The 15,350-nt window shown below is 34.8% G+C and overlaps 1 protein-coding gene across 1 annotated transcript; it reads right to left on the minus strand.

The window, feature by feature from the left end:
- On the minus strand, positions 1 to 14,684 carry LOTGIDRAFT_161366 (hypothetical protein; the record flags this gene model as incomplete). Its single annotated transcript, XM_009056765.1, has 9 exons — positions 1 to 696; positions 999 to 1,134; positions 2,268 to 2,368; positions 2,838 to 2,918; positions 3,470 to 3,635; positions 4,073 to 4,137; positions 9,854 to 9,958; positions 11,493 to 11,984; positions 14,619 to 14,684. The coding sequence occupies 9 exons, from the start codon at positions 14,682 to 14,684 to the stop codon at positions 1 to 3; spliced, it is 1,908 nt and encodes a 635-aa protein (XP_009055013.1).
- Positions 14,685 to 15,350: the final 666 nt, after the last annotated feature.

A 15,350-nucleotide genomic window follows, 5' to 3' on the forward strand; every position in this document is an offset into this window, starting at 1 on the left:
TCACATCACACTGCACGCCCCACTTTTCATATCGTCGCCATGTTTTAACATGGAAAGTTTCGATAAATTACCATTAGCTATACTCTGTTTCCGCGCTGCGTGGCGAACTATTTTGTCCTTAGAACGGAATTTATAACTATCTTTCGAATTTCGCGGTTCACCATTTCTGAAACTATCTTCTTCAAAGGAAACAAAGGATCGCAAAGATGCCGACCCCTCAGTTTTAAGAAGAGCTTTAACATCGAGAGTCTGTGAGCTGCCTTGATGAGACATGGGGGTACCGGGTATCTCTGGTAATTTTAACGTCCCGTTGGTCGAGCCGGGCGATCCTATATCCGATTTGCTTCCGTCCTTCGTGGATAATTGAGAATCCGGGGATCCTCGTAAACTTCGTCTAGATTCATGAGAATCCTGGCTGATGTGGGAGTCCTGACTGTTTCTGGGAGACAGATCACGTGGACCTATACCTGAATCCTGACTAGAATCCCGATTGATAATAGAATCCTGACTCGCCTCCCTGACAAGGTGAAATTTATCCAGAGTTAAATGATTGTTGTTGTTATTATTTGTATTGGAATGTATCGCGTCCATCTTATTTTCCATTTGTCGAATTTCAGATAACGCAATCTCCAGTTTCATTTCTAAACTTTTAATCTTTTTATCTTTCTCATGAAACTGATCTTCGTTTTCTTTAACCTGAAACCATTAGAATAAGAATAATTGTATTTAAGAACGTGGGCTTAATTAAGAATAGTTATAATATATTTTATTTTAAAGCCGGATTTTTGTGTTACTCATGAAAATAAAAAACAATTACTCAAGAAAATGCTCTGTTTCCAGAATACTTAGGATCGTCTGAACAACATTTTTCAACGAATGATATCAAAAATATATATATTCTGTTTGTTCTACCACTCGGTCAGCTTGTAAAGCAAATATTAAGACGATTATGTCCCAAAGTTACAGACCGAAGTTTTAAGATTCCAAACTAAACCTACCTTTTCATTGAGTTTTTGAATCAGAATATCTTTACCAACTAGAGCTGAAGCTGTAGTAGCGAGCTCGGTACGATATTTCTGTACTGTATTTTCCAGGACTTGTTGTTTATCTAACATGTTTCTCTTCGTTGCCTCCCTACAATACATACATGATATATAAAGAGATAAAAAAAAATACATGGTAAAACACCAGAAGGCTTGCTTTGCTGAATAATCTCCTCGTCTCCCATCTATCTGAATGGAAGCTGTTGGCAATTAAAATTAAAACAAATTATCTGATTAAAAATGGAAGATTTCTCAGAACTGGATATCTGTTTGTTAGTACATTTATCTTAATGAGACAGACAGGACCACCTAAAATTGTGTTAAAACAGATAAGATGTGCAGGGATAAAATGTGCAATTTCTAGACGAAGAGTTACTGAACAGCATTCCTTGATAGAGGGGAAAGTGCTACAGGAAAAAACCGAGAGATCGGTGCATTTATTTGATGTTTTAAGATAAATGTGCATGACACAATTACATTTTATAAGATGTGCAAGAAATAAACAATGGTGTGCTCAAAGACTTCAGATGTGAAACACACTTCCTTAGTGTTATTGGGAGTGCAAATGCTCCTACAAAATGTGGGATGCAAGAAAGAAATGTGGAAATGTAAGGAAAATGCGACCATGTTTCTGTACTAGTGCTCTTAGAAGAGGTGCAAGGTAAAGAGAATGTGGTTTGCTGGAGTGTGCCATTATGTGAGAGATCTTACCAATCAGTGTTAGTATTAGGTCTGGAGTAACGCCTATATTAAAAGTTAGTAATATCAGTTTTAAACATTTGAAAAGTAAAAGAAGATTCTAAGGAACACGGTTGGGTTGATAATAAAATAAAATATTTAAAAACGATGTTAATAATGATTAATTTTTCAAATGACTGGAACACTATATTCATCCGTTTTCAGATTGGTCGGTTGCAGCTTTCAAACGCCAAGACCGAAGGAACGACCCATTTTTGTCAAAACGTGGTTTGAGCAATTCTTCAGTCGTCGGTTTACGCAGTTGCAGGCAGTCGTTGAAAATACATTGCCCTCCGATTATGCCATAGTTCTGCTAGCACTATGCAACAGATTCAGCTTTATGGACACTGCCGAGGATTCCCTGTCGCAAGGTCGACCATGAGGCTCCATGTTCCTTGTTCTATATGGCAAAGACTAGTATAAAGTTAGTATAGTAATGCTTTCAGATAGAAATTTTCATTGAAGTCGATGTGATCTTTTACTTACCAGTTTTCCTTGGCTCTCTCAGAAGCAGTACTAGTATCAATTCCCTCTTTCTCCATTTCATCTTTCGTTTCTTCAATTTCTATTTTCAAATTGTTTAATTCCTGTTAGAGAAATACTTTTTGGTTTGAAAATTGTTCAACACTTCAAATCTGTGAACCCTTCCATGGAGTACTTGCAACTGATATTATATTAAACATTTCTGAATTAAGAGTTCACATGACTACTCAGTCCAAGTATCTGATAATGTTAAGCCAATTTGTTTTTTTGTTTTTTTTTCAACTTGGCATCCCTTTCTGAAAGTCCACATTTCTGATCTTTGTTATTAAGGGTGATAGTGTGTATTTCCCTTTCAACTTCTTCAACTTGGCATCTCTGAGAAATAAGCATAAATTTGAAGCCATGACTGTTTTTTAGGGTCCGAATATTGATCTGTATGTCATGAAACCTCAATAATTGCTAGTGTATTGATCGAGGTTGAGAACATATTGATCATGGGGATCGTTATCGGATGAATTCTCAGAACTACATTATCAGCCTATGCTCTTATAGATCTGATAAACTGACACTTACTTCATCAAAGCTATTAAGAGCTGCTTGTCTCCGATCACAGATAGCTTGCCGGTGTCTTAACATCAACTCTATATCTTGTATCTGAAGAAAGACATTATGGACTTTCGATTCTTTGGTTATTAATGTTTACACCAATTTATCCAAACAACACTCTTGGCTATCCTAAAGAGTACTCAAACCATGGGTTGTGAGCTTTTAAAACAATCAAATGAGGACTTAAATGCATTCTAACCCTTAGATTATTATGACATCCAGTATCCATTTGAAGTTATAAATCCTATTATTCAATCAATATTAAAAAATCACTTTATTTCAATGCTTGGTATGATATTGCAATACTGTATGTACAATGGTAAAACAAACGCAGAAAAACTTTTATGACTTTGAATATTTTCCATCTAATGTTAAAAATAATATGGCTAGGTAATAGGGCTACTGCAAATTGTGCAAGGGTTATTCCTTTGATGATTGTGCGAAATGCAGAATTTCTTTTATAACTATTGCTTTATTAAGCCAATGTTAACAAATATCGAATATTTTAATGCGTGGTCTAAAACTAGACTATATCATACAAATAAATAATGTTCCATGGGAAATATCTGAAGACTTTTATTTACTCAAAACATTTTTACCTCGTGTTCAAAATCCTCTAAATATTTTTGTTTCTTTTCTATCTCTTCCTCCCGATTCAATAATTCCGTTTCCTTATCTAGAATGACTTGTTTATGCTGTAAATATTCCATGCTTTCAGCCAGACCCTGTAATTCCGATTCCAACTCCATTTCTCCATTGGAAGTCCTGCATCAAACAAAAGAACAATCATTTATGGAATTTTTTCCATCTTGAAACATTCTATGATGTGCATGAATTTTTTATGTTTTTCTATTGTGAGAAGAACAAAAGAATTGAAGATGAGTTACATGATTAAAGGGGAACGTTTAGCTATTTCAGATCTCAATTTTGTTTCGTGTTGTGGTGAAAGGTGTACATAATGATTTCCAACCATAAAACCATATGCGAAGATAAGAGAAATGTGGGTGTCAGAGACTAGAATAATAGAATGAATCTCAAATGGACCACATTTACAGTCTGTTGGTGAAAGGAATGTTGTCAAGCTATAACCTTACCATGTTCCTTTAACAACGGTACGATGTTATCCATAGCTAGCATGTAACCTTACTGACTTCCACGTGGTACGAACTAAAAGGCACCGAAAAACAGAAGACATAACTTACCTATCAGACAATTGGTTTAAACAACGCTTTCTGTGTTTCTCCACCGCTTTCTTCTGTTTCTCTATCTGAATTTAAAAATCAAAATTCCACTAATAAATCGATAAGGGTTATGATGACTTCATATTCAAATATGTTTGGAATTTTCAAGGAATATATGTAAGTCTAGAGATAGCCCATAGTGCAATATATCTGTACCATAAAAACTTTTGGTATTTCTCATCACTATATTTGAAAATATCCTTAGGTTATTTATATTTCTTGGTCCAACAGAAGTGAAAAGCGACGCAAGTGCAAAAGGAGAATCAAAACCGAAATTATACAAAGATTATCCTACAACACACAGTACACTCAATTCCTTTATATTATATCCGTTTCAGATTTATTTCTGTCGGCAAGGACATTTAATAAGACAGTAGACCTAGAATAGATCCAAAAATAATATATACACCCAAAGAAGAACATATTAGCGTACTTTTGTCAAAATGCCCCGAGTCTTAACGTTTATTGTAATACATTGCTATACACATCTTCATGTGTCATTCCTATTTCCGCATGGCACTGTACTAAAAGAATAGTTTGAAGTTATGTAACGCTTCCAGAACGACCTTATAAAGATCATGGAATGTAGTATTAAGATTCGTAACATTGATATAATGCATTGCATTAAAGTCTGTCTTCTGGAAAGACTCTCAGCTTTGATATGAACAATTCTTCCAACAACTCCAAGCATTGACTTCTTTGAGGTAAATATGATTTCCAGACAAGCTTAATATTTATGGTACGGGTACATCCTTAAAGAAACACAGTTAATTTCAAAAACACGTCAATGGTAGTCCAATTGTTGTGAAATACAACATCTTTTAAGAATCACACTTATGGAAACAGTTGAAGTTATGGACCGAACTAGAAAGAAACCGTGTGTGGTAGGATATTACATAATAAATATGTCGACTATAACGGCCAGATTATTATCAACAATATGAAGTGTGGAATGATGATTGATAATGTATATTGAGACCAGGTTTAACATGTTTTTTCTGGAATAATTAGAGACATAAATACACGAGATTGACGAAGTAATCAGCTGGAATATTTATAAATTCTTCTCAATCTGGACCCCCATACTTTTCAACTTGTCGATAACCCGTAAATATTATTAACGGAAATTGTTGTCAACTTTTTTATAATTTAATGCGTTTGACTTTGTTAATGGTGACATTGACTTTTGAATATGACATTGACTTTGGATAAGATACTGGGTTTAGATTGACTATGGATATGACATTGGCTTCCGAAAAAATATTGACGATTTTATGACATTGACTTTGGAAATGATATAATATATTATATCTTAATTGACCTTGAAACATGATACTGACTTAAAATATAGCATTGACTTTGGATATGACATGATTTCGTTGCTTATGTCAAGTACTTTTCAAAATCATGATGTCTACCATAATTCAATTGAAATGAGATACTTCCTATCGTGGCAGGTCGACTATGTCTGTAATTTAATTTATTATATGTAGTAAATTTAAAAGAAATGGATATAAAGTAGAGTTTGTCCTATCTAATTGTGGATTAATCAGATTAAATAGTCTACATCATCCATCATTGTCTTGTATTAGATGGTAATAATTTAACGGCTCAATTTATTTCTTGAGATATAGATATAACTGCATAACATGCACCGTGACATAACCGTATGCAAAGGCATCTTCACAATCGCAAGCTATTTCGAACATCGTCTTATAGATAGACTACAATAGCGACCTTTCTTGTATCACAGTAAGCAACGACTTGATTGGATTGTACGCCAGCGAATACAGCCAATCGGAACTATCAATATAAAAAAAAAACATTTTGGCATATGTTTACAGTCTTCCTGTCGAGGACTCGGATTAGATGTATTCCCAAACACACAAAAATCGCTACATTTACAAACTTCCGTGATACAAGAAAGTTGAGTATTGTAGTCAAGGTATATGACGTCGTAATAGTTGACATTGTGAAGAGCAAAAGAGAACACCCATAAAAGAACATTGAACAAATCAGTTGACCGCTCAATAAGCTGTCATATGACAGTAGGCGTATATGCGTTGTATAACTACATGAAACCACCGTGTCCAAATTTCAATTTTTTTTCCCATTCAAGATCTTTCAGAATGCCAGGCGAAAGCAATAAGCGTTCTCTGATCGGTGCAAACTATTGTAATTATCAAGAGGCAACGAATAGAAAAATCAAGTTAACTTTGGAACGCTTTACCCCTATCGTTTAAGTTATCTTCATAATTACAACAGTTTTCGGCATAAGAAGAACTAGAGAAGGAACTCGTGACCCTTACAGAATAACTGTTTTTACTGTCAAATTTCAGCTACTGGTTTGCTTTGAAAAGTGTAGAATGATCCCTTCCCGATAGCCATATGGGTAGGGTTGTTTGTTTAACGATTGAGGTACCGCTTATGAGTTTCAAAATGTACTTTAAAAGTTCAAGACATCATTATTATGACAACGTATCATTAAACCTTTAATGGTAATAATCAGTTAAGAATGAATGGATAAGTCAGTCTAGAATAGGTGCTAGTTTGATTGATTAGTACTCTTACTGTCGCTATTTACAGACACTTAACCGATTTACCTGTCTCTTTTCTATGTAATAAGCTTAACTCTGACTGTTTCTCCATAGCCATTCGACTTTTGTCTGGTTTTAACTGAAAAGTGTAGGCTTGTTGTCCTATGTCAGAAATATATTGACCTCAAGTCGATGTTGACGTATTTAGGCACTGTTATTATACGTGAGTTGAAATAACCATTCCTTATTTTTTAAATTTACTTAATAGAATGACAAGTCTGAAACATACACTATTGGAGCAATTCTTAGCATCATGTGCCAATCTAAATCAACAATTACTGAAAATGAGAACAAATGAGCGTTTATCAATAAATAATGGAGTTTATGTTATGATAAAGCTTCATTAGCCTTTCGGGTCTCGTGTTCTCTCTCTTAAAGGAAAGGTTGCTATCGCAGTCAAGGTATAAGACGAAGTTCGTAATAGCTTGACATATTATGATATTCTCGCTCAGGTCAAATCTGTAGGGGTAGGTTCAAACCAGCTAAAGCACGAAATTCGTCTTTATTTGCTAGCATGATGGAGTAGCGTCTTGTCTGACTTCTTTGGTCAAACCAGTTTTGGCGATGATCTCATTTGAATTACGTGTAACTATCCTGTAGCTAGGTCGACTAGAATTATACCCAAATTATACAAGGAGTTGCTTTAAGTAATTTTAGCGTAATTAAAGCATGATAGCTTTAAGATGTACAAGTCTTCTACAGGAGGTCGAATATTGCACAAATGTGGTCGGGATATTCAGATGAATAGATATTGAACATAAAGAAGTTGGTGAAGGTAAAAGCGATGGGTTCCACATCCTTTTGACTAATAGTTGGTTTACCTTAGTTTCAGAAACAGGATTTTTTTATACGCCCACATTATAATGTGGTCGTATATTGTCGACGCCCCTGTCTGTCTGTCCGTCCGTCCGTCGGTACGTCCGTCCACAATTGGCTTATGAACCATTAGAGACAACAGTTTTTATCTGAATTGAATGAAATTTGGTGTGATCATTTATATTCTTGGTCAAGTTCGAATTTGACGATCTTTCGATGAACGGTGTTTGAGTGATTGCCCTTGACTTATGAGAAATGCTTCAAAATTTGGCTGTGAATACAATAGAGACTACAGGTTTCGTCCAATTTAAATTTGATGTGAATATTTTATAATGATGAGATCTTGGACAGGTTCGAATTTGGCTATCTTTCGATGAACGGTTTTTGAGTTATTGCCCGTGACTTAATCAAAATTTGTTGGCGATAGAGGTGACAGTTTATATCAGAATTTTATAGTCATACGGGTTTGTTTAAATCAACAATATCTTGCACAAATAAGATTTTTGATATGATTTGACACAGATATACTGAAAATGTATCAGGAAAGTGGGCGTATCTTGCTAGGCAACCACTTGTTTAGCTTAAGGTCGGAATTTAAGCCTTGACATCCATGATTGTACAGAAGTATCCGTGTTTGAAAGATAAAATGACGATTCGTTTTTCTTGATGCTCCTCGATATATAGAACGAAAAAGTGAAATTTTTCATTTGAGAATATTTGAGAGGATTATGCTATTTTCGTGCAGTTCTAGTAATATGGATGGCTATTTACATATTTATATTCAAGACAAAAATGAATACACTGAAATAGGTGAAGTATGTTATGGCCTTTAAAACATGACTTTCAGCCGCTCTAATTCTTTACAATTCATGTAATAACTTTTGAGTTACAGGAATTTTGTGTCTTGGTTCCTTCCTATTTATAGAGTCGATATCTATTAAAATAAAAACCTCACGAAATGTTGGAAATTATTTTCTTAGAATCAATAATCGACAAATAAAATGTGTTGTTTTTGCAACATCTGTTTTTATTACGTGACGATAGTACCATGGAAGAGAGGTGTGTTACAATCGGGTTAAATTAGAAGTATGTACCATTTCAAAAAAAAACAATAAAAAAATGGTTTATGGATCTTTGTTAATATTGTGGAAGTACAGTAATTGTGGGGTAATTCTTATTTTGAAAATTACACAGTCCGAATTTAGAAATAATCTTTTAGCGTCATTTATGGGTAGAGACCATTTCAATAATGAATATAAATAGAGAATATTTCAACGATCTGCATTGCCATCATCTGATCGTTTCACCAGATGATGACAATGTATAGATTGTTGATACAATAAAACTCAGGAGAAGTATACCAAAAATTGTGTTTCGTTATTTAATGATTTTAGAAATGGTTTACCGTTAGCTTGGCTACTCGACGCCACATTACAACCTTGATAATAAGTAGGCCTATATGTTATAAAAATGACTGGTAAATTGGCGGACAGTGCCACTTTAAAACGAATCTATTGTAGAATGTTATATTTAATGTGTGTATTATAGCTGGATTATAAGCAGTATTTGTCAAGCGATTGTGTTAAATTGATTGCCTCAAATTTTCTACATGACTGTGATTTTATTGGCGATTCAAGAATTTTTTTTCTATAGAAGGGATATAGTGGTCTTCCAGCTACGCGTAACTCTTTTTAGAATATGAACCCGACTTTAGGATTGGCAACAAAACAAAACAGGCATGGTAAATGTTGATGAAGCTGCTTAATGAGCTGTATAATGCTTTGAGTTGAAGTTTTGGTTGCTCTTGGGAGTTCAAAGAGCAAAAAACCATCAAGTGGTGTCACTCAAGCCCATGTTCGCGATTTTGGGCATGGGAAAGACGATCAACACCCTCTTACTGACATCTGATCTATGTAAATCTATCTCAGCCAATAATTAGACGACCCTATCTCTTTATCCAGGAACTATATTACTATCAATATTGTTTCAGATCTTCATACCCACCCACAGTTCTGTCATTAATTCAGCCAGATTAGATGATGTGAATAGTAGGTTTTGAGTTGCCACATGTACATATTAAAACAACAGTGCGTCCTGGGAGAAGGACATACCCGAGAAACGTTGTTTCTCAACAAGAGTCATATTGATTATTGACAGGTTATTATTCGGGGGTATGGCATAAGTTCACGGGCCCCCACTCACCTAGTTGAGCCACTGGTAACCAGAGATTGCGACAGCATCTGAGGAGTATGCTATTTCTAAAGGTTGGGACCCAAGGCTGCAGTATAAAGGCTACATAAATAAAACGTGCCATTACGACTTCACTTACCTGTTTAAGGCACATAATTCTAAAGTCTTCAGTTTCGTGTCGAAGTCGTAGGATTTCTTCTCGAAACATCCGTCTGCATTCCAACACTGTTTCTTGTTTATCAGGCTGAAGCAGAATTAGATTATCTTCATTGGTGAAGGTGATACAGATCCAAAGGCCTTAATACACTGACATTTTTTTCTAGTGCCGGAATATAAAGAAAGTTTCTTCTGCTAAATATTGTATTAGGCACTTATTCCCACAGATAACTATTGACAGGACGATGCAATTTAATACGTTTTGAAAAATATCTCCCCCTTAAAGTCTTCGCCCCAAAATATCATACATGGAAACTCATTACTAAAGGCTGTGCTATTGTTAGAATTTTGTAATCAGCTTACTTCTGCTACTGCCCCCTCCCTTTCTCATGTAATGAGGAATATGGTTCACTGGAATCATTAACCATTCTCTTAAAAAAACAACCCTTATACATAATTTATTTTTATTTTCAATTGTTGGATTTGTTTCTATGGTAACATTTTAATAAATCTATCCACTATTTTATTATTTATACTTCAGTTTAACTTTCATTATCTAAAACTCGAGAAATGTTTCATTTTACGAAATACAAAAAAAAAACGGGAGAAAAAGATGACATAATAAACCAATTAGTATGGCACATAATGGTTCTTAAACAGTGGGAAACAAGGTTTATTATAAAATAAAAACTATTTTAATAAGACTTGCCAATAGAAACAAGGTGTGGTCTCTCAGACTAGGAACTGAGTTTCTATTATTTTATTATATTAATTAGCCGATATTGAACTCGCTGTAGAGAAAAAATTATAAAGTCAATGTTAGGCCTATAATTAGGGGTCTTTATATCATATTAAAGGAGCGCTTTTTCGGAATATTAGCCTTCATTGATTTTATTAGCCAAATCAGGTGCAGAAAAGTAGGTCTATATATTCTTGTCCATAGTAACTATTTATTCTAATTTAAAACATTGCATATTTTTATAGGCCATATAAATAATAAATTACTTGGTTTGGCTTTCAAAAATAACGCACGACCAGTTCTCCTCTTAGCTATGAGCAAAGTGTATCTTTGCTGATAACAGTGCATGTAAATAAAAATCTGGGAATCTTGAGTTAAGCTTATTAAGTAAGATTAAAGCCATCATGCTCTTGTGCAAAACATAATATTGAGTAGAAATTTATATTTTCGCCGAATAGTCTGTCCTTTCTACAACTTGTATTCGTTTACCTGGCCTTTGTCTTGGGATGTCAATGGTGGAAGAATAGCCGACTGAGCCTGTTCTTGATTTCGTTATAATGAGGATGAAATTGAACGTAATCAGAGCATGATAGCTTTAATGGCATTTGTAATCCTTTTGCGACATTTAGGGGTGGAGATCACATTAAAGAGCCGAATTACCAGATGATGTAGGTTGTTGAAACGTTTTGTACAATAAAACTAAGTATGCCATACAATTGTGTTCTGTTATTTCATGACATTTGTTATTAGTTATAGAGGTGGTTAATTCAGCGGTAAAATCCTTTGGGTTAGTTTCGGGATACCTGAAAACTGGCAACTATTATAGAAGGTTAGATGTACATTCAAGGCTCTACCTACTACATTTAGAAATCTATATACCTACCTTGACATTTTTTACAAGACTACTGAGAGTCTTAATGGAAGAACGACTATTTTTATAAGCACTTCTGATTTCACTTGAATCCTCCAGAAAGTTTGAAGGATCTGCTTCACTGTCAGAAGACACGTTTCCAGTCACACGATCACCGTCAAAAGCAGTTGAAGCAGCTCTAACATCACTTCCAGTCGAACTGCTCTTTTTAATAATTGACACAATATTTTTATCACAGTTATCACTATCACGATATGACGTCATTTCCGCCTCGTCGGATCGTCTGTCATCCATAAATGTTACACTTTTACTCCGAGGAGTTGGAAGAACTTTGTTCGTATCCGATCCTGTCCGTAAGTTGTCGGAAGATTCACTTTTCAAACGATCATTCGTGGACTGAGATCGGTAGTTAGCCCGTGGACTTGCATCAGGAGTGCATTCCATATCCTCGCTACTTTCTCCAGCCTTATGGCGAGTTTTCTTCTTAGATTTCCGCCGTTTTATCTGAAACATTTTAAAATCAAATTATTCAAAACTATAATGAAATATAGTTCTCTGTCATTGAACACGTGATGTCACACAGACACTGTAAGACCACACAGCTAATAATGTTTATTTGATAATTATGTTTTTCGACTCTGTATCCCTGTAACTTAGGTAAGCCTACAGTGTTAAGTACTTAAAGTCAAATCGGTATCCTTATAGCTTTATATTTTTATGAGCGATATTGAAGTACTTTGACCTTTCCGAAACTATTCTAACCATAAAAGAAAGCACCGTGGTTCCTTTCCCCGGCTAATTTCACTTTAAATAATAAGATGAATTATTTTTATAGGGATTGAGCAGGCAGGGGTCTGGAAAATAGTGGCACCCCCGGGGACGATCAGGAAATTCTAATCATGAGATGTTGTTCCACTCCAGTCAATCTAATTAGGAATGGTGGATATTTATTGTTTATTGTCCTGTCAGAGTGTCGGTCTGTCAGCTAGTTCTAATCAACTAAAGTGAGGCATGGCGTACTACAGAGTGGGGTAGACACCATACGATGCTCAAACTATTAACTCATGATGATTGAGAGTGGGGCATGAGATGTACTTTACTGACTAGTTCTTATCAAGTTAGGTGGGACACCATACGGTAGACACCATACGGTCAAAGAGAGATGTTAACTCGTGACGACTTAAAGTGAGCATGGATTTACTTTACTTACCAGGCTAGTTCTTATCAAGTTAGGTGGGACATGGTGTACTACAGAGTGGGTAGACAGCATACGGTCAAAGAGAGATGTTAACTCGTGACGACTTAAAGTGAGCATGGATTTACTTTACTTACCAGGCTAGTTCTTATCAAGTTAGGCGGGACATGGTGTACAACAGAGTGGGTAGACAGCATACGGTCAAAGAGAGATGTTAACTCGTGATGACTTAAAGTGAGCTTGGGATTTACTTTACTTACCAGGCTAGTTCTTATCAAGTTAGGTGGGACATGGTGTACAACAGAGTGGGTAGACAGCATACGGTCAAAGAGAGATGTTAACTCGTGATGACTTAAAGTGAGCGTGGATTTACTTTACTTACAAGGCTAGTTCTTATCAAGTAAGGTGGGACATGATGAACTACAGAGTGGGGTAGACACCATACGAGGACCACGGCTGTTCACTAATGATGATTGAAAGTGGGATGAATTTTGTAGGCTAACTAATGAGGGCATGGTGTACTTTACTTTGCTGGCTAGTTCTAATCAAGTAAAGAAGGGCATGGTGATTTTAAGTGGGGTACTTTGTTTTGGTTTCCTTGCTAGTTTATAATAAAATATCAACGAATCGTTTAAATGACTTCAGACACCTTAACCGTACATTTACACGATTCGAAAACGATGAATTATCAATGGTGTGTATAGACATAGGCAGCTGCATCAAACATTCACAAAATCCATAAATTATTGAGTAGCCCAGAGTGGAAATTGTCAGTTTGGATTATAAACGGCACATCAGAGAATTTCTGTTGTTATTGCAAATTTATAATTCATTATATTACATTTATTGCCTGTTAGATCAGAGTTAGATCAGAAGCACAAGCTTTTATCATTATTTCCACAGTTAAAGTTACATCGGCAATTCTAGTTGTCAAAATCATCATTATACCAACAAAAAAGAGTTGTCATTATCAGTATATTACCAGAAACTCTAGTTGTATAAAATAATCGTGTCAGACGCATACGATACAGCAACTAAAAATGTCAAAATCATTATGATACCATTAAATAGAGTTGTCAAAATCATTATGAAACCGTTAAATAGAGTTGTCAAAATCACTATGATGCCATTAAATAGAGTTGTCAAAATCATTATGATACCGTTAAATATAGTTGTCAAAATCATTATGATACCATTAAATAAAGTTGTCAAAATCATTATGATACCATTAAATAGAGTTGTCAAAATCATTATGATACCATTATCACACAGCAACTAAAGATGTCAAAATCATTATGGTACCATTACATAGAGTTGTCAAAATCATTCTGGTACCATTACATAGAGTTGTCAAAATCATTATGATATCATTAAATAGAGTTGTCAAAATCATTATGATATCATTAATTGAGTTGTCAAAATCATTATGATATCATTAAATAGGGTTGTCAAAATCATTATGATACAGCAACTAAAGATGTCAAAATCATTATGGTACCATTAAATAGAGTTGTCAGAATCATTATGATACCATTAAATAGATTTGTCAAAATCATTACGATACAGCAACTAAAGATGTCAAAATCATTATGATACCATTAAATAGAGTTGTCAAAATCATTATGATAACATTAAATAGAGTTGTCAAAATCACTATGATACCATTAAATAGAGTTGTCAAAATCATTATGATACCATTATGATACAGCAACTAAAGATGTCAAAGTCGTTATGGTACCATTAAATAGAGTTGTCAGAATCATTATGATACCATTAAATAGAGTTGTAACAATCATGACTAGCCTACTTTGGTGTATTTATATCCATGGTTTTCTTTCTTCAATCTCATGTCAATCGCACTTAGTTATGACACAAGCAAGGTGTATGTTTGGATGCTAAGCGCATCTTTGAGAGTCAACACTTGAAACATTCTTTATGCTTACCTCAAAAAATGAGTCTAATCTTGCTGTCCGCACCATTTGTCTTCTAAGTGTTTCTTTATAAGGCATTCCGACACCCTAGAAAATAAAACCCACTATAAATCAAACTTCAAAAGTCTTGTGCCATGACAATCTGCCTGTGTTCTGGACTTAAATTAGAACCCCTTCAGGCAACGATGAATGAATGAATGATCCCGCTAGCGATTATCTTCATCGCATAATAGAATATTTTCCAACTAGTATAGTTCATATACCGGCAACGTTGGATAAACGGTAGAATGAATAAATGAATGAATGATCTATCTAGCCTCTAATATACCTATTATCTATAATTCTACCACTGGGTAATATTGAACTGAAAATCACTGGATATAAAACCAATAGAATCAATATTATATAGTTAGAATTGGACACGGATAACCACTAGAATTAGTAGAGCGTGTGTAATAACCAGACAAGCAAAATACCACTGGTGCGGCGAATTATCGTAAACATCGATGGAATTTTTTTGGAAAATATATGGTTTGCTTGTTAGAAAATTAACGAAAAATAAGAAACACATTCATGTAATTTAATCCTCTAATTTCCCTCAAGATTAAACTTAGACTAGTTCTTTTTAACAAATTTTACTTCCGTAGGTGGATTTATACTTCTGATGCCGTCATCCGCCGTAATACGCTAGCATACGCTCTTGCTCGGCGGTTGCCAGCGTTCGTCAACGCATAGGTTTATACT

Source organism: Lottia gigantea (assembly GCF_000327385.1).
Source record: "Lottia gigantea unplaced genomic scaffold LOTGIsca_29, whole genome shotgun sequence".
Lineage (NCBI taxonomy): Eukaryota > Metazoa > Mollusca > Gastropoda > Lottiidae > Lottia > Lottia gigantea.